General features: G+C 38.3%; 4 protein-coding genes across 5 annotated transcripts in view; all 4 read right to left on the bottom strand.

The window, feature by feature from the left end:
• Positions 1 to 461: 461 nt before the first annotated feature.
• On the bottom strand, positions 462 to 1,416 carry LOC137881938 (interferon-induced transmembrane protein 1-like). Its single transcript, XM_068724152.1, has 2 exons — positions 1,198 to 1,416; positions 462 to 662 (listed from the first exon to the last, which is right to left on the bottom strand). The coding sequence occupies exons 1-2, from the start codon at positions 1,414 to 1,416 to the stop codon at positions 462 to 464; spliced, it is 420 nt and encodes a 139-aa protein (XP_068580253.1).
• A 1,879-nt stretch (positions 1,417 to 3,295) lies between these two features.
• Positions 3,296 to 7,422, bottom strand: LOC137881777 (interferon-induced transmembrane protein 1-like). Its single transcript, XM_068723878.1, has 2 exons — positions 7,152 to 7,422; positions 3,296 to 3,889 (listed from the first exon to the last, which is right to left on the bottom strand). Exons 1-2 carry the CDS (start codon positions 7,377 to 7,379, stop codon positions 3,671 to 3,673), a joined length of 447 nt encoding a protein of 148 aa, XP_068579979.1. The 5' UTR covers positions 7,380 to 7,422; the 3' UTR covers positions 3,296 to 3,670.
• Positions 7,423 to 10,860: 3,438 nt separating this feature from the next.
• LOC137881280 (interferon-induced transmembrane protein 1-like) lies at positions 10,861 to 12,347 on the bottom strand. Its single transcript, XM_068723161.1, has 2 exons — positions 12,071 to 12,347; positions 10,861 to 11,463 (listed from the first exon to the last, which is right to left on the bottom strand). Exons 1-2 carry the CDS (start codon positions 12,299 to 12,301, stop codon positions 11,239 to 11,241), a joined length of 456 nt encoding a protein of 151 aa, XP_068579262.1. The 5' UTR covers positions 12,302 to 12,347; the 3' UTR covers positions 10,861 to 11,238.
• A 1,351-nt stretch (positions 12,348 to 13,698) lies between these two features.
• cat (catalase) overlaps positions 13,699 to 22,354 on the bottom strand; it is an 18,294-nt gene continuing 9,638 nt past the window's right edge. Inside the window, exons 13-16 of one of the 2 annotated variants that reach the window (XM_068723222.1) lie at positions 18,843 to 21,670; positions 18,052 to 18,223; positions 15,653 to 15,736; positions 13,699 to 14,907 (exon numbers count right to left, since the gene is read on the bottom strand). In XM_068723222.1, the coding sequence (XP_068579323.1) occupies positions 21,605 to 21,670 (66 nt within the window). In that variant the 3' untranslated portion in view covers positions 13,699 to 14,907; positions 15,653 to 15,736; positions 18,052 to 18,223; positions 18,843 to 21,604. The remainder of the gene's footprint in view (positions 14,908 to 15,652; positions 15,737 to 18,051; positions 18,224 to 18,842; positions 21,671 to 22,354) is intronic. The other variant, XM_068723223.1, reaches the window with a different exon arrangement.

Below are 22,354 nucleotides of genomic sequence, written 5' to 3'. Positions count from 1 at the left end.
TGGGTGGAGTTCTTTGGCTTGAAATCAGCACCAGTGAAGATGTTGAAACACCATCATTTGTGGAAATTATGAAAATCATGCCAGTATGTCCACAATCTGTTTATTTACCTTAAAAATCTCTCAAGCACATTTCAAAGTTATAAAACAGACATCTTTATTGACAGATTACAAAGTTCTCTTTTTTTCAGAACCATTGCTAAGACTAATGCCTTGCAGACAGGAAATCACAATTTAATAACATAGTCTGGCATACATCTGGACTACAGATTGTCATTAAAGAAACATGGCTGAGTTTACGGCTTTTGTCACACAAATAGCAAACGTATCTGTTTTGCTTGAGGATATAAGTAAAAAAATAAAAAAAGGTATACAAGGTTGCAAATTGCGCCATAAGTGTAAAGCAGAGAACCACAAGAGTCACTAAGCCACAGCAGCAGGCAACTCTGAAACCCATTTGAAATTTAGCCACGGTAAGAGCCACCGTAACTTGTATCGTAATGCCTGAATTGGTTGACCGCCAGATTAATTTGTACGGCCATGACAATGATTAAAATAAAGACGACGAGGCAAACCACGACTGTGGCCCAGATGTTGAGGCAGCGGGCAGTGGAGCCGTAGTTTCGGGCACCAGACAAATCTCCAGCCATCTTCCGGTCTCTGGCCTGGAAGGACCAAAGCACATTGATTTTAGAAGTGGATTCATAGTGATGCTCTACCTCAAGGGGCCGTAAACCGCCAACACTGACTTTAAGCTCAGTCTAAGGTTTGCTCTACTTCTGCTTTGGAAATGAGATCGCTTTCTCCCATTTCCTATATATAGTTTTCCTTACATAAGTGTTCTGATTCTTCGTATTTAAGAATGTCCAGCAAAGTTTGCAACACATTTAAAGTTGTCTTTGTTCTTTTATCTTATTTTTCCTTACTTTTTTGTAATTTTTTGTTTCAATATTTAAACTTTCATTTTCAAGCCTAGTGATTTCTATAATCTTAGAGATGAACATTGTCTCCTAACTGCCCGTACTCTGCATGATTCATGTCATGGTCTAAGTGAGGGCTGTACAACTTTATTTTCCACTAACCCTATCGCTCCTTCGTTTAAAGAAAGTGCTGTTTGAAATTGAAATTGAAGAACTATTTTTCTTTTTTCAATATTCTTTATTAGCCAATAGTAGAAGATTCCACATGAACAAAGGTCACCTTGATAGAGTAGACGAGAGCCGCCAGTCCGAGGCAGCAGGGATTCAAGTGGAGAAAGTTGAAGATTGACCAGATGACATGGTCCCTGGGGACCTCCGAGGTGATGTTCACGCTGGTGTACTGAACCACTGTAGGTCCTCCAGACTGTCCAGGGTGTCCAGACTGTCCAGGGTACCCCTGCAAAGCAACATTCTCAGTCGGGTAACCCACAGGATTCATGCTGTCAGCTCAACTGCAGTTTGGAGTGTGGGTTGCAGAAGGTGGGCAAGAACTCAACTCCTCCTGAAGTTGTGCAAGAACTTTACTCCTCCTGAAGTTTCACAAGAACTCAACTGTCAATGTAACTATCAGGTTTTTTTTCTTTCTTTCTCTTTCACCAAATTTCCAATGAAGAAATAACAAACGCAACACACAAGGGTTGGCTGTGGAAATGGCAAAGAACATACAATACAAGCTTTTTGGCTTCTTAAAAAAATCCCAGAGGAGTTTAAGATTAATTAAAAAAAACAAAAACAGTACACTTTGTCCATGCCACCTGGGCGCCTCCCTAGGGAGGTGTTCCAGGCACGACCAGCTGGGAGGAGACCCCGAGGGAGGCCCAGGACCAGGTGGAGGGACTATATCTCCAAACTGGCCTGGGAGCGCCTCGGGATCCCCCTGTCAGAGCTGGCAGATGTGGCACCGGGAAAGGGAAGTTTGGGGACCCTGCTGGAGCTGTTGCCCCCGCAGCCCGATCCCGGATAAGCGGTTGAAGATGAGATGACATGAGATGAGACTGTATGCTTTGAAAATGGAACATTGTTTCCATACATGTATCGTTCCATTTATTGTTTACTTTAACTCTTCTCATACAGGATTCTGGGATACAAGTCGTCACCAGGCAGAGGACACAGAATACGAGAACATCCTTCTCTTCAGAGTCATAATAATTATTGGCGTTATCATTTGTCTTATTGTTGCAGTAAATACCATCACCAGAGCAGACAAGATGTTCTTTGAAATCTGCAGTATTTAAAATGTAGTGAAGAATTTGCCTATTTTCAGCTCTCATCAGGGATATGGTTTTGTCATAACAAAACAAAGTCAGTCAAAATGAAATCAAAAGTGGTAATTTCACAACTCAGTCTTTGGCAAGTTAGAGTCACCACTTTTTACTCATTATGCGTCTCCAGTAGTTTCCAGTTTGTAGTAACACCTCAGAAAAGCGGATGTGATTTTTGTTGCAATATATACAGATGTGTTGCAGCTGAAATAGACTTGTATTATATCTGTTGTGCAGCACAAAGCATGCTGGTGTCAAGTAATTTAAATTGCTTTTTTTTAATTGCACTAAATCTCGTACCCTAATAGTAATAAACAAATAGGAGCTCACTGTATAAACGAGGATTGATCTGCTGCATGTGCGTCTTCTTTGCTACTTCCAAAGAAAGAAAAATGATCCAGAACCAAGTGCATGTAAGGAATTCAGCCCAACGTAAACATGTTGTTTCATGTTAGTGATTTGGTATATGACACTGAGAAGAGTCCCTCATGTTTCACCAGCAGTGCTGTTAGACTGGAGAGCTTATTGTGGAAACCTTTTCTGTCTTTCCCCCTCAACACACACACACACACACACACACACACACACACACACACACACACCATGTTCATATGAATTCTGTTCTGTGTGTAAGGAGATATAAACTATGGTGACATTTTTGAAGTAACAATGTCCTGTGGAGTTTTCTTGTTAACAAACTTAAGTTGTCTTAACATTCACCTGAACACACCGGCGTTGTGTGAGGTGTAACAAACGTGATTTAAAACATTTGCTGTGTTTTCCTGATATTTACTTAAGGTCATCGTACTTCTCACATCTTAATTATCTTGAAATCGTATTATTGTTTTTTAGCATGCATGTGTATTGATTTTTTGATTAGTTCTGCATTTACACTGGATCAAGCTTTGTTAATAAACATTTGTTCAGAGTTAGAATAAGGAAATACTACACCTCGCCCCTCCTCTTTCCTTTTTGGGTGGAGTTCTTTGGCTTGAAATCAGCACCAGTGAAAATGTCAAAACACCATCATTTGTGGAAATTATGAAAATCATGCCAGCATGTCCACAATCTGTTTATTTACCATAAAAATATCTCAAGCACATTTCAAAGTTATAAAACAGACATCTTTATTGACAGATTAAAAAGTTCTCTTTTTTCAGAACCATTGCTAAGACTAATGCCTTGCAGACAGGAAATCACAATCTAATAACATAGTCTGGCATACATGTGGACTACAGATTGTCATTAAAGAAACATGGCTGAGTTTACGGCTTTTGTCACACAAATAGCAAAAGTATCTGTTTTGCTTGAGGATATAAGTAAAAAAAAAAAAAGGTATAAGAGGTTACAAATTGCGGCGTAAGTGTAAAGCAGAGAACCACAAGAGTCACCAAGACACAACAGCAGGCAACTCTGAAACCCATTTGAAATTTAGCCACGGTAAGGGTCATCGTAACGATGATTCTTATTCAAGTTTGTCATGTAATCCCTGTAAGTGGCGACCACATGATTCATTTGTACGGCCATGACGATGATGATAAAAAGGACGCTGAGGAAAACCAGGGCTGTGGCCCAGATGTTGAGGCAGCGGGCAGTGGAGCCGTAGTTTCGGGCACCAGACATATCTCCAGCCATCTTCCGGTCTCTGGCCTGGAAGGACCAAAGCACATTGATTTTAGAAGTGGATTCATAGTGATGCTCGACCTCAAGGGGCCATAAACCGCCAACACTGACTTTAAGCTCAGTCTAAGGTTTACTCTACTTCTGCTTTGGAAATGAGATCGCTTTCTCCCATTTCCTATATATAGTTTTCCTTACATAAGTGTTCTGATTCTTCATATTTAAGAATGTCAAGCAAAGTTTGCAACACATTTAAAGTTGTCTTTGTTCTTTTATCTCATTTTTCTATGTTTTTATTTTCCCTTATTTGTAATTTTTTGTTTCAATATTTAAACTTTCATTTTCAAGCCTAGTGATTTCTATAATCTTAGAGATGAACATTGTCTCCTAACTGCCCGTACTCTGCATGATTCTTGTCATGGTCTAAGTGAGGGCTGTGTTTTGTCTGCAAAAATATGGTGAAACGTAGTGCTGGGCGGTATGACCAAAAATTTGTATCAAGGTATTTTTTAAGATTCTGGCGGTTTCATGGTATATCACGGTATTTTTTTTCTTCCTTGACTGTGTTTTTATATAGGTTTATAGTGGCTTACTCTACTGTCAGGAGTACATAGAATATAAAAACATTTTAATGTCTTAATGTAATTTGATTAGAGGGTTTGCTTGGCCCCACAAAATGTTACAATAAATGAAGGAATCAGAATGCATGAAACAGTTGCAGAATGTAAACACTTTTTATTGTGCAGACTGCAACGTAGTAAAAACAGAACTTAACATTTTACAATTTTAGATAAACACTATAAACTGACCTACACTGTTGTACAAAAGTGTGCGACTGTACGTAGCTCCGCTTCCAGCTTGCTTCGGTGTTGTTTGTATAATGTTGGGATCGCAGTTTGGCTGAAGTATTTTCGCCCCGGTAAGACCTTGAACCCGTCTTTCTCAACTGTCTGTAGCGGGACCAACACTTCCAAACAGCAGACACAGCTCCTCTCTTGGGCACAGACTCTATTGGTGCATCTCCGGTCTCTCTTTGTTCACCCTGCATCGTTTTTGTTCTTTAATGTAACGTTACTGTAGCGACGGAGCCTCTCCCAGCTGTTAACAGACTAGCTAACGGGCTAGCTAGCGAACTGTACCCAGCATGCCGTTCGGCGGTTTAATTTTATAAATGTACAGTTATTAGTGTTACAAATTGTTTGTGTCACAAACTGTTGTGTGCCGTGGTGTTGCCCTGTCAAAGAGAGTTAGTTGTGGGTTGTTAATTGTTGTGTTATAACCATAACTCTCAATACACAATTAGCGTTAGCTCCAACCGTGGCGCTCTTGACGGCGAACAATATATTTTGCTGCCTGTGGAAGAGTTACAGCAGTTGTTACGGCTTGCAATCGAACCCCTAGCATGTGTTTGAAGGAAAACCAAAAATATCAGAGGCCTCCCAATCCCAGGGTCAACAGGCAAAGAGGCAAAACTCAGCTTGTATATGGATGACCTAACCCTCATTCTCACAGACAATAGATCCATAAGAGACACCATGTTGATGTGTGACAACTTCACTGCGGCCTCCGGAACCAAAATTAATAAAGCAAAATGTGAAATTCTCTGACTAAACTGGAGAGAGCCAGTGGAACATCCACAAAAAGAGACAATCAAAGTCTTAGGAGTACAAATAGGAAAAGATGTGGAAAACACCAATTGGGTGTCGAAATTACCAAAAATTAGGGGAAAACTCCTCCAATGGCATGACAGGGATCTTTCAATGACTGGAAAAGTCCTGGTTATAAAAGCAGAAATCCTTGACACCTTTGGCAACAACCTTTCCAATCCCACATAGGTTCATGATGACTCTTAGGAAAATCATTTTTCAATTCATATGGGGAGGGCAACACGAGAAACGGGAAATAATGTACGGGCCTCTAGAGAAGGAGGGTAAAGGTGTCCCAGACATTGAAAGCAAGCTAAAAGCTATGTTTGTGACTCCAATCATTAAAGCTTGTTTGAGGCTTGAAGCAGCCCCAACTTGGGCCTTCTTTGCTATGTTTTGGGTAGGCTGTGGTGTGCTCAGAGCATGGGGCAAAATGCCACCACAAACCATGCCATATGCGCAAACCTGGCCAAAAATGTATGATACAGTGTTTTCATGCATAAAACAAGGTGTAACCCAACTGTCGTATGATAAAATCACAAGAACAGAAGTAGAACATGTTCTGACACCACACCATTCAAAGTTAACCCCTGTGGGCCCACTAACTGAAAATGAAACAAAAGTAGTATGGTTCAACGTGAATGGCTCCATCCTAACAAATAACGACAGAGATTTGGCCTGGGAAGTTGTAAATCAGTGTTTGCCCACAAGAGCGTTCCTTGAGAGGAGAGGGTGCACCCAGTGCCAAATGCCCTCGGCCTTCCTGTGGTGACAGTGAAACACTACAACACCTTTTTTGGTCATGTCCTGCTGCCAGAGGTGTCTGGTTAATAGTGTCACCGTGGCTGCAAGCGTTGTACAGACTCCTGCTTTGTTACAATGACATAGCTTATGGCTGCCCACAAATAAAGGGAACAGCAAAGGCTAAAAAATGGTGGGCAGTCGTTAACTGTGTAAAAGAAGGTCTATGGAGGACGAGAAACATATGCGTCATGTTAAACATCTTTACAGATTATCTGTTAAAAGACAAGACAACAACAAAGGGAAAAAAAATTGTTAATGTGGAGAGTTCCCCGAACTCCCCTTTTTTCAAACTTCTTTGCTAACGTGTAGCCTGAACTAGGGGGAAATATTATTTAGGAGGTTTTGTTCTTATAGTGTGCTGACAGGAGAGCCTGTGCGTCCCTGAAGTTGTTCATACCCTGAGGAAAAAAAATAAAAAATCGCTATTGGTAAAACTGTTTTTGTTTATGTGTTTTTTTGGTCTAGTTTGATAGATGCATGGTCTGTGTAAGTGGATGATGTCATTTGGGAAATTGTCGTCAGAAGTGTATTGTAAGAACCTGGAAGTGTGGATGTCAATGTATGTAAATATTAGATCTGTATGTCCTTGAAATGGACTCAATAAAACATCTGAAAATTTAAATTGAGTTGCTTTGGCTATGCCGGTTTGACGGTGTATGAAAAGTGAATATCATACGGGAAATTAAAACCAGTATACCGGATGAACCAGTTTACCGCCCAGCACTAGTGAAACGTTTATTTTCCACGAACCCTATCTCTCCTTTGTTTAAAAAAAAACATTTTTCTTTTTTGAATATTCTTTGATAGGCAATAGTAGAAGATTCCACATGAACGAACTTCACCTTGATAGAGTAGACGAGAGCCGCCAGTCCGAGGCAGCAGGGATTCAAGTGGAGAAAGTTGACGATTGACCAGATGACATGGTCCCTGGGGGCCTCCGAGGCGATGTTCACACTGGTGTACTGAACCATAGGTCCTCCAGGGTGTCCCGGGTGTCCAGACTGTCCAGGTAACCCATCATTCTTCCCCTGCAAAGCAACATTGTCATACGGATAACCCACAGGATTCATGCTGTCTGCTCAACTGCAGTTTGGAGTGTGGGTTGCTGGAATGTGGGCAAGAACTTAACTCCTCCTGAAGTTGCGCAAGAACTTAACTGTCTAATCCAAACCAAATGTTTTCTTTTTTCTTTTCTTTTTTTCCCAACAAATTTCCAATGAAACGAAACACACAAGGGTTGGCTGTGGACATGGCAAAGAACATACAATACAAGCCTTTTGGCTTCTTAAAAAAATCCCCAAAGAGTTTAAGATTAATTTTAAAAAACAGTACATTTTGTCCAATCCTTTTGGTTTCCCCCCAACTGCCACATAAATAAACTATATATTATACCATAGTTTTTGATGATTTTTTTAATGACGTACTATGATATGACGCTTAATGATTTATTTTATGGCATACTATACTCTTACTTTTATGAAATATGCCTTTTAATCATTTTATATGACATACTACTGTATGACTTTCTTTCTTTTTTTACCATCAAAATCTCAATTTCAAAAAGTTATCCAACTGACAACCTAAACTTTTGTTGATTGACAGATAAAAGCAATTGTTTTGATTTCATTTGTCATTAAATGAAAGTTGAGACACAAGCATCACAGACAGGAAATCTCAAACAAATTCTGGCATTCAAACCTGACTGCAGACAACATTGTATAATTTTTTTGAAAAGGATACTGTGCTATGGTTATTTGTTTATTATTGTTTAGACTTTTTATGACTATTTTTCACCATGCTATGGTCTTTTTATAACATTATATACTATGATTTGTTTTAATTCTTTTCAACATACTATATTATGACTCTTTTCAACATACTCAACATACTTTTTCATACTATACTATGACTTTTTAGGACTTTTGTTGACATGTTATACTTTTTATAACGTTTTACTTACATATTATAATATACCTTTTTTGATGTACTATACTATGACTATGTCATCTGATAATTTCTTCGACATTCTATACTATGACGTTTTTTTTATGACTTCTTAATTACTTTTTTCGACATACTATACCAAGACTTTTTTTCAATTTTCATGAGTTATTTTCGACGTGCTATATTAAGACTATTTTTCAACATACAATGTGATTTTTTTTCATGACCTTTTTAGGCATGATACAGGATGATTTTTTAAATGGGTAAACTGTGCCACCTGCTGTTGTACATTTGTACCTGCACTGAATTGTAGACGCAAAGGATTATGGGTAATCCTCAAAGCAACGGAGGATTCGCGACTAGACAGAGCATGCGCTGTTGTCCACAAGAGATGACCGTTCTACTGTTGTCCTTTGTCATAAATGCAGATAGTTACAGTATAATGTTCTATAGAGTGTGGTAATACTTTAAACATGCAGATGGAGTATTTTCTGTAGTCTACATGTTTACTTTTTTCAATATTCTTTAATAGGCAATAATAGAAGAAGGTCACCTTGATAGAGTAGACGAGAGCCACCAGTCCGAGGCAGCAGGGATTCAAGTGGAAAAAGTTGAAGATTGACCAGATGACATGGTCCCTGGGGACCTCAGAGGTGATGTTCACACTGGTGTACTGAACCACTGTAGGTCCTCCAGGCTGTCCAGGGTGTCCAGGCTGTCCAGGGTACCCCTGCAAAGCAACATTCTCAGTCGGGTAACCCACAGGATTCATGCTGTCAGCTCAACTGCAGTTTGGAGTGTGTGTTAGAGGAAGGTGGGCAAGAACTTAACTCCTCATGAAGTTTCACAAGAACTCAACTGTCAATGTTGGTTCTTTTTTTCACCAAATTTCCAATGAAACAAAACACACAAGGGTTGGCTGTGGATATGGGAAAGAACATACAATACAAGACTTTTGGCTTCTTAAAAAAATCCCAGAAGAGTTTGCAGATTAATTAAAAAAAAAAACAACAGTCCACTTTGTCCATTAAACAATCCTCTTGATTGAGTTGAGGCATCACAGACAGGACATCTCAAACAAATTCTGACATTCAAACTTGACTGCAGACATTTCATAACGTTTTTGAAGAATATACTATACTATGATTATTAGTAGTTTATTATTTCTAAGACTTTTCATGACTATTTTTCACCATGCTATGACTTTTAATGATTTGTTTTGACAGACTATATTATTACACACTATACTGTGCCATTTTTGTTGGCATACTGATGCATCACATGTTTAGGACATTTTGTCTGACATACTATACAAGGACATTTTTTGTGACATACTATGTCACATAATGCTTTTAGAATGAATCACCAACGTTGTCATGCTGCTGACCATTTAGCTCTGATGTGCCTAAGAACTGAGTCACTAGCATGGCATTGACTAAAGACTCATGTTCCGTGTCTCAATTCTATACAACATACTGATTCTGAGCAGGTTTTTTTCTTTTTTTTTGGAGTATGTAGTATATTCACACTGGAAAAGTTACAGGCTACATCATACATACTAATTCGGTCAATTATTAAATGTGTTGTTGACTAACACTAATCTACCACAATGCAATGCACAAAGGAAATTAAGTTCTTCACAGCTGGCAAAAAAACAAACACATTTTGGGTGGTGTTCAGACAGTTCCAAAAAAAAAAACACAAAATAAGCATCTCATCTGAGGTAAACAACCTTTTGATGCAACAACGTCACATTATTTCCCTTGAGTATAAAATGGTAACATGTGCTGATATGTATACCAACTGCTAAAACAGTATATCACCAAGTATAGCTACTTTTTAGAATTTGTATGTCGTATTTATTTGGGACAAAGTCTTTTGTGTGGAGTGATTATGTAGAATGGGACACAGCTGGATCAAAAGAGCCTAAAACACAGACAAACTGAAACAGTAGTCTAGCAGCTGATACTAGGTTGCTGGGAGGCAGATTTAAAAGCACACGAGCGCGTCGATGTCTGGTGGTTTACCACTCTACTGGGTACAGCCAGACAAACAGGAAACTGTTGGGGAAACAATTGCACATATTCAGATAAGCTTTTTTATTATCACCAGGCAGAGGACGCAGAATACGAGAACATCCTTCTCTTCAGAGTCATAATAATTATTGCCGTTATCATTTGTCTTATTGTTGCAGTAAATACCATCACCAGAGCAGACAAGATGTTCTTTGAAATCTGCAGTATTTAAAATGTAGTGAAGAATTTGCCTTAACATTCACCTGAAGGCGTTGTGTGAGGTGTAACAAACGTGATGTAAAACATTTGACGTGTTTTCCTGATATTTACTTAAGGTCATCCTACTTCTCTCATCTTAATTATCTTGAAATCTTATTATTGTTTTTTAGCATGCATGTGTATTGATTTTTTGATTAGTTCTGCATTTACACTGGATCAAGTTTTGTTAATAAACATTTGTTCAGAGTTAGAATAAAGAAATACTACACTCGCCCCTCCTGTTTCCTTTTTGGGTGGAGTTCTTTGGCTTGAAATCAGCACCAGTGAAAATGTTGAAACACCATCATTTGTGGAAATTATGAAAGTCATGCCAGTATGTCCACAATCTGTTTATTTAACTTAAAAATCTCTCAAGCACATTTCAAAGTTATAAAACAGACATCTTTATTGACAGATTAAAAAGTTATCTTTTTTCAGAAGCATTGCTAAGACTAATGCCTTGCAGACAGGAAATCACAATCTAATAACATAGTCTGGTTTACATGTGGACTACAGATTGTCATTAAAGAAACATGGCTGAGTTTAAGGCTTTTGTCACACAAATAGCAAAAGTATCTGTTTTGCTTGAGGAAATAAGTAAAAAAAAAAAAAAAAGGTATAAAAGGTTGCAAATTGCGCCGTAAGTGTAAAGCAGAGAACCACAAGAGTCACTAAGCCACAGCAGCAGGCAACTCTGAAACCCATTTGAAATTTAGCCATAAGAGTTACCGTAACGGTGATTGTCATACAAATTTCTTTCGTAATAGCTGTATCGGTTGGCCTCCTGATTCACTATTACGGCCATGACGATTCCAACAATGATGAAAATAAGGACGATGAGGCAAACCAGGACTGTGGCCCAGATGTTGAGGCAGCGGGCAGTGGAGCTGTAGTGTCGGGCACCAGACATATCTCCAGCCATCTTCCGGTCTCTGGCCTGGAAGGACCAAAGCACATTGATTTTAGAAGTGGATTCATAGTGATTTAAAAAAAATGTACACACACATCTCTTGAAGATGCTGAATACACACACACACACAAACACAAACACACACACACACACACACACACACACACACACACACACACAGGTGACTTTAAGCTCAGTCTAAGGTTTGCTCTACTTCTGCTTTGGAAATGAGATCGCTTTCTCCCATTTCCTATATATAGTTTTCCTTACATAAGTGTTCTGATTCTTCATATTTAAGAATGTCCAGCAAAGTTTGCAACACATTTAAAGTTGTCTTTGTTCTTTTATCTTATTTTTTCTTACTTATTTGTAATTTTTTGTTTCAATATTTAAACTTTCATTTTCAAGCCTAGTGATTTCTATAATCTTAGAGATGAACATTGTCTCCTAACTGCCCGTACTCTGCATGATTCATGTCATGGTCTAAGTGAGGGCTGTACAACTTTATCTTCCACTAACCCTATCTCTCCGTTTAAAGAAAGTGCTGTTTGAAATTGAAATTGAAGAACTATTTTTCTTTTTTCAATATTCTTTGACAGGCAGTAATAGAAGATTCCACATGAACGAAGGTCACCTTGATAGAGTAGACGAGAGCCGCCAGTCCGAGGCAGCAGGGATTCAAGTGGAAAAAGTTGAAGATTGACCAGATGACATGGTCCCTGGGGACCTCTGAGGTGATGTTCACACTGGTGTACTGAACCACTGTAGGTCCTCCAGGCTGTCCTCCAGGCTGTCCAGGGTGTCCAGGCTGTCCAGGGTACCCCTGCAAAGCAACATTCTCAGTCGGGTAACCCACAGGATTCATGCTGTCAGCTCAACTGCAGTTTGGAGTGTGGGTTAGAGGAAGGTGGGCAAGAACTTAACTCCTCCTGAAGTTTCACAAGAACTCAACTGTCAATGTTGGTTCTTTTTTTCACCAAATTTCCAATGAAACAAAACACACAAGGGTTGGCTGTGGATATGGGAAAGAACATACAATACAAGACTTTTGGCTTCTTAAAAAAATCCCAGAAGAGTTTGCAGATTAATTAAAAAAAAACAACAACAGTCCACTTTGTCCATTAAACAATCCTCTTGATTGAGTTGAGGCATCACAGACAGGAAATCTCAAACAAATTCTGACATTCAAACTTGACTGCAGACATTTCATAACGTTTTTGAAGAGGATACTATACTATGATTATTAGTAGTTTATTATTTCTAAGACTTTTCATGACTATTTTTCACCATGCTATGACTTTTAATGATTTGTTTTGACAGACTATATTATTACACACTATACTGTGACATTTTTGTTGGCATACTGATGCATCACATGTTTAGGACATTTTGTCTGACATACTATACAAGGACATTTTTTGTGACATACTATGTCACATAATGCTTTTAGAATGAATCACCAACGTTGTCATGCTGCTGACCATTTAGCTCTGATGTGCCTAAGAACTGAGTCACTAGCATGGCATTGACTAAAGACTCATGTTCCGTGTCTCAATTCTATACAACATACTGATTCTGAGCAGGTTTTTTTCTTTTTTTTTGGAGTATGTAGTATATTCACACTGGAAAAGTTACAGGCTACATCATACATACTAATTCGATCAATTATTAAATGTGCTGTTGACTAACACTAATCTACCACAATGCAATGCACAAAGGAAATTAAGTTCTTCACAGCTGGCAAAAAAACAAACACATTTTGGGTGGTGTTCAGACAGTTCCAAAAAAAACCAACACAAAATAAGCATCTCATCTGAGGTAAACAACCTTTTGATGCAACAACGTCACATTATTTCCCTGGGGTATAAAATGGTAAAATGTGCCGATATGTATACCAACTGCTAAAACAGTATATCACCAAGTATAGCTACTTTTTAGAATTTGTATGTAGTATTTATTTGGGACAAAGTCTTTTGTGTGGAGTGATTATGTAGAATGGGACACAGCTGGATCAAAAGAGCCTAAAACAGACAAACTGAAACAGTAGTCTAGCAGCTGATACTAGGTTGCTGGGAGGCAGATTTAAAAGCACACGAGCGCGTCGATGTTCGGTGGTTTACCACTCTACTGGGTACAGCAAAACAAACAGGAAACCCACCAATGTCAGATTAAATCCGTCTTGCTGCCATTTTGATCACATACTGTGTCAAAAGATCAATGAAGACGCAAACCTGCTAGGACAGAAAGAAATGGAGACAAAGGGAAGCTGCTGATAAGCTTTGATTACAAGTTCATTAATACAGGCACTAAACACACATCTCATCTGAAAAAGGTTCACTTGAACATTAATACAAACAAAAATGTGACATTCAGATGATAATTAGAGAGTTTACAAATACACAACAAAAGGATGTTACATAGACAATTCATATTGGACGGTGATACCTTTGATTGTTTGCTGTTGTGGATCTTTGTAGTCTGAAAGTGACCAACATCAATGTAGATTCACATCTTTGATCATTAGGTTAACATCGACTCAGTCTCTTCCTACATGTGAAGAAATGTAGAAAACTAACAAATAAAATCTGTACGCAAATCATAAGAGACTCTTCTAGTTTACGGTCAAACTTATCTGTATTTGGTAGTTTTAATCCACAGAAAAAAGGCACTATTGTTTCAGCTGTAATGGAAATAAGTCCTCATCATGAACTTCACTGTTTAACAATTACACATCTCGCTAGATATGCAGATGCCCACAAGGAAACAACTAATAGTAAGCCTGACGAGGGTTACAACACAGTGATCATTGCCCATAGTGAAAGAAAGCACTGCCATCAGCACAGCCGCGAGCCAATCCTGCACAACGAATCAAGGTATTTTACAAATTTCAACCAAGACTGAAGGCATTTTGAATAGCTGGATTTGTATTCTTTAAACTTAAGCCAAAGAAAAGAGTTGGATCATCATAACGTAGTAGTACACACAAAACCTGAGTAATTAAACAAAACAATTATCACTTGTCATGTACTCAACAGCAGTTGGGGTTAATTGATTTAATGCAACCAAACAAAAATGCTTGTAAATTCAAAATAATTGTAATTAGTTTCAAGGCCTTTATGTGCTAGAAGTCGAGCACTAAAAGAATTGGACGCCATGATGGAGAGATTCATTAAACTCATTGCTAGCTTTGAGAATTTTAAAAGAAAATCAATTCTTTGGATTGACTGAATTAAAAATTAATCAACCCCAACCCCGACACTACAAGGTTAGTATTTCAGTCTCGGCACCGACGGTAGTTTGAAAGTTAATCCCAATCTTGTCACTGGTAGAAGCAGTTGGTAATCACAAAAGTGCATTTGCTATAAGATAAATGGAAGAAGCGGCCCCGGGCGGAGATGCAAGTCCTCACATCTTGGAGGATGCAGCGATGGCCGAGACTCCTGGACGGCTGTAAACATGCACAGCTGTGTTCTGAGAAAGACAAAAGGAGAAGGAAGAGATAGAAGAAATGGCTCAAGTGTGCAGAATATGAACAGCATAGTCCACAAAGAACTGGTGACATTACCGAATCAATGATAAGACACAAAAAAATAATCTCATCTCACCATGTGGCCAAACATTATCCTACATCTACAAATTTAGGTGAATTTCCCCCCCGGGTGATCAATGCAGTCCCATTTTATCCATTTTAAATGGCCCCATTTAAAAACACACAGAAGTCACACTTAACCAGTGTTTAAGCGTCGTGTTGAAAGGGTTCAGTCGGTCCATGTGAAAATAACACTACTTCTTTAATGGGACATATCTGGAACATATTTCAATTTGGGATATAATTATGAAACCTGAATTTGAGCTAAATGTCAACGTGTTCACAATGCTGACATGCTTATGTTTAGCAGGTAATGTACACCATTTTTATAACCATAGAATAGCGTGTTAGCATGCTAACATTTGCAGCTGACGACTACACACAAAGTACAGCTGAGGCTAATGGTAAAGTCATTTGTTTTGAAACTATTTGGTCATAAATCAAAGTACTTTTTTTTGTAATTTTGACCTGCTTGTTCAGAATCAGAAATGTCAAAGTCATGATGGTACTGGAGAAAATGTCAGGCAATCACTTAAGACATTAGGATTCGTCATCTGTGGGCCATGAATGTCTGGACCAAGTTCTATGACTCAACACTGGATTTCACCTTACAGGAAATGTGTTTACCTTCTTGGCCTCCCCATTGTACTTGTTGAGAAGCGTCTGAACCCGGTTTCCATAGTCCGGATGGACAGCCTTCAAGTTCTCAACCTGCATGAAGAACCAGACAATCAGATTTTAAAAAAGGCCCTGAAAACATATTTTCTCAGTGAGCTTCTTGTCATGAGTGAACTGAAATCTACCAAAGTTACAGTTCATTTGGTTACGTCTCATGAGAAGTCTGTATCTGTTTTTTTCCTCTGAGGTCTTCTCGTTGGTTTGGGGTTCTTTTGGAAGAAGAAGGTGATGTCATGTATTTTGGTGCACCAAATCTGATGACCGTTGGTGGGTTGTTTGGATTGTGTGGGTGTGATCGGATTGACAGTGTCCAGGCAAAGCGGAATAGCGGGGTTTGTCTTGAAAGCGAGTGCTAAACTATTGAAAATATATATTTTTAAAGTATTACTTATTAGCTGATGATTGCATTTTTAGTTATTGTTGTAGAGAAATACTTTTAGAAGTTTCTCAATATCCAATCCAGTTTCTTATAGTTTCAAACAGTTTCTTAAATTTGGTGGATTATTTTATGCAAACTGATAAACTGGTATATAACCATGGTTCAGAAATAAAGCAGAAACCCTGAACTGAAAGCTTTACCCACATCCGCACAAAGCCTCAGGGGTTTGTGTTGCTGGTGATGGAGACATGAGAGAAAATGAAAGTAAATGTCTGAGTGGAAGACGCTAAACTCTGGAAATGTTATTTAAACATCTCCCGACTGGGGTTTGGTTTCTGTGCTTCTGTGGTCGCATAATGCATTAAGAATGTATTTTGTTTATTTCTCCATCATAATTATGCAGTTGATACTCAAATGTTAAACATCACTTTCCCCTGACATCACCCATCCAGATGAAAAACTGATTCAGTGCATTGACGCGATTAATAACTGTATGCATGTCTAAAAACTAAAAAGTGTGTTACTCCACTACCGAAAACAAATGAATCACTAAACGGCAGATTGGTTAGCCTGCTTGTAAAATACAAACAGCCAGACCTCTTAGAACAGTGGAACATTTTCTTTGCAGAGGATGTGAGAGTGAGATCAAAAGCAGCGACGATTCAGTCAGTTACAATGCATCACACTCGTGGAAAAATATTACCCCAACTCAGCCTTTAGAAGCAGGCTTAAAACCATAAAAATCTGGATTATCTCCACATTTGTGTACATGCTCTTTTATTCTTTTATATCTTTTGATGTTTGTTTTAAGTCCTTTCAAGTTTTAATGTTTTTAAAGCTCTTTCAAACTTTGAGAAAAAAAAAAAAAAAAAAAAAAGCCTTACAACCACATAACCAAATGTTTCCTGGTGATGTTCACTGGTGCACATTAAAAAATGTAAATAAAGCAACACCCTGTGGTTTCAACATGAAGCTTACCTGAATATGTGCAATTGTTTCCCCAACAATCATTTATATAGATAGATAATGATTGTTGGGGAAACAATTGCACATATTCAGATAAGCTTTTTTATTATCACCAGGCAGAGGACGCAGAATACGAGAAGATCCTTCTCTTCAGAGTCATAATAATTATTGGCGTTATCTTTTGTCTAATAGTTGCAGTAAATACCATCACCAGAGCAGACAAGATGTTCTTTGAAATCTGCAGTATTTAAAATGTAGTGAAGAATTTGCCTATTTTCCGCTCTCATCAGGGATATGGTTTTGTTATAACAAAACAAAGTCAGTCAAATGAAATCAAAAGTGGTAATTTCACAACTCAATCTTTGGCAAGTTAGAGTAAACACTTTTTACTCATCATGCGTCTCCAGTAGTTTCCAGTTTGTAGTAACACCTCAGACAAACGGATGTGATTTTTGTTGCTATATATACAGATGTGTTGCAGCTGAAATAGACTTGTATTATATCTGTTGTGCAGCACAAAGCATGCTGGTGTCAAGTAATTTAAATTGCTTTTTTTTAATTGCACTAAATCTCATACCGTAATAGTAATAAACAAATAGGAGCTCACTGTATAAACGAGGATTGATCTGCTGCATGTGCGTCTTCTTTGCTACTTCCAAAGAAAGAAAAATGATCCAGAACCAAGTGCATGTAAGGAATTTAGCCCAACGTAAACATGTTGTTTCATGTTAGTGATTTGGTATATGACACTGAGAAGAGTCCCTCATGTTTCACCAGCAGTGCTGTTAGACTGGAGAGCTTATTGTGGAAACCTTTTCTGTCTTTCCCCCTCAACACACACACACACACACACACACACACACACACACACACACACACACGTACCATATTTATATGAATTCTGTTCTGTGTGTAAGGAGATATAAACTATGGTGACATTTTTCAAGTAACGATGTCCTGTGGAGTTTTCTTGTGAACAAACCTAAGTTGTCTTAACATTCACCTGAAGGCGTTGTGTGAGGTGTAACAAACGTGATGTAAACAATGATGCCAACAATGATGAAAATAAGGACGATGAGGCAAACCAGGACTGTGGCCCAGATGTTGAGGCAGCGGGCAGTGGAGCTGTAGTGTCGGGCACCAGACATATCTCCAGCCATCTTCCGGTCTCTGGCCTGGAAGGACCAAAGCACATTGATTTTAGAAGTGGATTCATAGTGATCTAAAAAAAATGTACACACACATCTCTTGAAGATGTTGAATACACATACACACACAAACACAAACACACACAAACAAACACACACACACACACACACACACACACACACACACACACACGTGACTTTAAGCTCAGTCTAAGGTTTGCTCTACTTCTGCTTTGGAAATGAGATCGCTTTCTCCCATTTCCTATATATAGTTTTCCTTACATAAGTGTTCTGATTCTTCATATTTAAGAATGTCAAGCAAAGTTTGCAACACATTTAAAGTTGTCTTTGTTCTTTTATCTTATTTTTCCTTACTTATTTGTAATTTTTTGTTACAATATTTATACTTTCATTTTCAAGCCTAGTGATTTCTATAATCTTAGAGATGAACATTGTCTCCTAACTGCCCGTACTCTGCATGATTCATGTCATGGTCTAAGTGAGGGCTGTACAACTTTATCTTCCACTAACCCTATCTCTCCGTTTAAAGAAAGTGCTGTTTGAAATTGAAATTGAAGAACTATTTTTCTTTTTTCAATATTCTTTGATAGGCAATAGTAGAAGATTCCACATGAACGAAGGTCACCTTGATAGAGTAGACGAGAGCCGCCAGTCCGAGGCAGCAGGGATTCAAGTGGAAAAAGTTGAAGATTGACCAGATGACATGGTCCCTGGGGACCTCTGAGGTGATGTTCACACTGGTGTACTGAACCATAGGTCCTCCAGGCTGTCCTCCAGGCTGTCCAGGGTGTCCAGGCTGTCCAGGGTACCCCTGCAAAGCAACATTCTCAGTCGGGTAACCCACAGGATTCATGCTGTCAGCTCAACTGCAGTTTGGAGTGTGGGTTAGAGGAAGGTGGGCAAGAACTTAACTCCTCATGAAGTTTCACAAGAACTCAACTGTCAATGTTGGTTCTTTTTTTCACCAAATTTCCAATGAAACAAAACACACAAGGGTTGGCTGTGGATATGGGAAAGAACATACAATACAAGACTTTTGGCTTCTTAAAAAAATCCCAGAAGAGTTTAAGATTAATTAAAAAAAAAAAAAAAAACAGTCCACTTTGTACAATCCTCTTGATTGAGTTGAGGCATCACAGACAGGAAATCTCAAACAAATTCTGACATTCAAACTTGACTGCAGACATTTCATAACATTTTTGAAGAATATACTATACTATGATTATTAGTAGTTTATTATTTCTAAGACTTTTCATGACTATTTTTCACCATGCTATGACTTTTAATGATTTGTTTCGACAGACTATATTATTACACACTATACTGTGACATTTTTGTTGGCATACTGATGCATCACATGTTTAGGACATTTTGTCTGACATACTATACAAGGACATTTTTTGTGACATACTATGTCACATAATGCTTTTAGAATGAATCACCAACGTTGTCATGCTGCTGACCATTTAGCTCTGATGTGCCTAAGAACTGAGTCACTAGCATGGCATTGACTAAAGACTCATGTTCCGTGTCTCAATTCTATACAACATACTGATTCTGAGCAGGTTTTTTTTTTTTTTTTTGGAGTATGTAGTATATTCACACTGGAAAAGTTACAGGCTACATCATACATACTAATTCGGTCAATTATTAAATGTGCTGTTGACTAACACTAATCTACCACAATGCAATGCACAAAGGAAATTAAGTTCTTCACAGCTGGCAAAAAAACAAACACATTTTGGGTGGTGTTCAGACAGTTCCAAAAAAAACCAACACAAAATAAGCATCTCATCTGAGGTAAACAACCTTTTGATGCAACAACGTCACATTATTTCCCTGGAGTATAAAATGGTAACATGTGCCGATATGTATACCAACTGCTAAAACAGTATATCACCAAGTATAGCTACTTTTTAGAATTTGTATGTAGTATTTATTTGGGACAAAGTCTTTTGTGTGGAGTGATTATGTAGAATGGGACACAGCTGGATCAAAAGAGCCTAAAACAGACAAACTGAAACAGTAGTCTAGCAGCTGATACTAGGTTGCTGGGAGGCAGATTTAAAAGCACACGAGCGCGTCGATGTTCGGTGGTTTACCACTCTACTGGGTACAGCAAAACAAACAGGAAACCCACCAATGTCAGATTAAATCCGTCTTGCTGCCATTTTGATCACATACTGTGTCAAAAGTTCAATGAAGACGCAAACCTGCTAGGACAGAAAGAAATGGAGACAAAGGGAAGCTGCTGATAAGCTTTGATTACAAGTTCATTAATACAGGCACTAAACACACATCTCATCTGAAAAAGGTTCACTTGAACATTAATACAAACAAAAATGTGACATTCAGATGATAATTAGAGAGTTTACAAATACACAACAAAAGGATGTTACATAGACAATTCATATTGGACGGTGATACCTTTGATTATTTGCTGTTGTGGATCTTTGTAGTCTGAAAGTGACCAACATCAATGTAGATTCACATCTTTGATCATTAGGTTAACATCGACTCAGTCTCTTCCTACATGTGAAGAAATGTAGAAAACTAACAAATAAAATCTGTACGCAAATCATAAGAGACTCTTCTAGTTTACGGTCAAACTTATCTGTATTTGGTAGTTTTAATCCACAGAAAAAAGGCACTATTGTTTCAGCTGTAATGGAAATAAGTCCTCATCATGAACTTCACTGTTTAACAATTGTACATCTTGCTAGATATGCAGATGCCCACAAGGAAACAACTAATAGTAAGCCTGACGAGGGTTACAACACAGTGATCATTGCCCATAGTGAAAGAAAGCACTGCCATCAGCACAGCCGCGAGCCAATCCTGCACAACGAATCAAGGTATTTTACAAATTTCAACCAAGACTGAAGGCATTTTGAATAGCTGGATTTGTATTCTTTAAACTTAAGCCAAAGAAAAGAGTTGGATCATCATAACGTAGTAGTACACACAAAACCTGAGTAATTAAACAAAACAATTATCACTTGTCATGTACTCAACAGCAGTTGGGGTTAATTGATTTAATGCAGCCAAACAAAAATGCTTGTAAATTCAAAATAATTGTAATTAGTTTCAAGGCCTTTATGTGCTAGAAGTCGAGCACTAAAAGAATTGGACGCCATGACGGAGAGATTCATTAAACTCATTGCTAGCTTTGAGAATTTTAAAAGAAAATCAATTCTTTGGATTGACTGAATTAAAAATTAATCAACCCCAACCCCGACACTACAAGGTTAGTATTTCAGTCTCGGCACCGACGGTAGTTTGAAAGTTAATCCCAATCTTGTCACTGGTAGAAGCAGTTGGTAATCACAAAAGTGCATTTGCTATAAGATAAATGGAAGAAGCGGCCCCGGGCGGAGATGCAAGTCCTCACATCTTGGAGGATGCAGCGATGGCCGAGACTCCTGGACGGCTGTAAACATGCACAGCTGTGTTCTGAGAAAGACAAAAGGAGAAGGAAGAGATAGAAGAAATGGCTCAAGTGTGCAGAATATGAACAGCATAGTCCACAAAGAACTGGTGACATTACCGAATCAATGATAAGACACAAAAAAATAATCTCATCTCACCATGTGGCCAAACATTATCCTACATCTACAAATTTAGGTGAATTTCCCCCCCGGGTGATCAATGCAGTCCCATTTTATCCATTTTAAATGGCCCCATTTAAAAACACACAGAAGTCACACTTAACCAGTGTTTAAGCGTCGTGTTGAAAGGGTTCAGTCGGTCCATGTGAAAATAACACTACTTCTTTAATGGGACATATCTGGAACATATTTCAATTTGGGATATAATTATGAAACCTGAATTTGAGCTAAATGTCAACGTGTTCACAATGCTGACATGCTTATGTTTAGCAGGTAATGTACACCATTTTTATAACCATAGAATAGCGTGTTAGCATGCTAACATTTGCAGCTGACGACTACACACAAAGTACAGCTGAGGCTAATGGTAAAGTCATTTGTTTTGAAACTATTTGGTCATAAATCAAAGTACTTTTTTTTGTAATTTTGACCTGCTTGTTCAGAATCAGAAATGTCAAAGTCATGATGGTACTGGAGAAAATGTCAGGCAATCACTTAAGACATTAGGATTCGTCATCTGTGGGCCATG

Source organism: Cebidichthys violaceus, unplaced genomic scaffold (assembly GCF_023349555.1).
Source record: "Cebidichthys violaceus isolate CVI_PGR_0920_01 unplaced genomic scaffold, fCebVio1.0.p SCAF_3, whole genome shotgun sequence".
NCBI classification, from domain to species: Eukaryota; Metazoa; Chordata; class Actinopteri; order Perciformes; family Stichaeidae; genus Cebidichthys; species Cebidichthys violaceus.
Note: the sequence above shows the minus strand (reverse complement) of the source record. Positions and strands in the feature narration are given on the sequence as shown.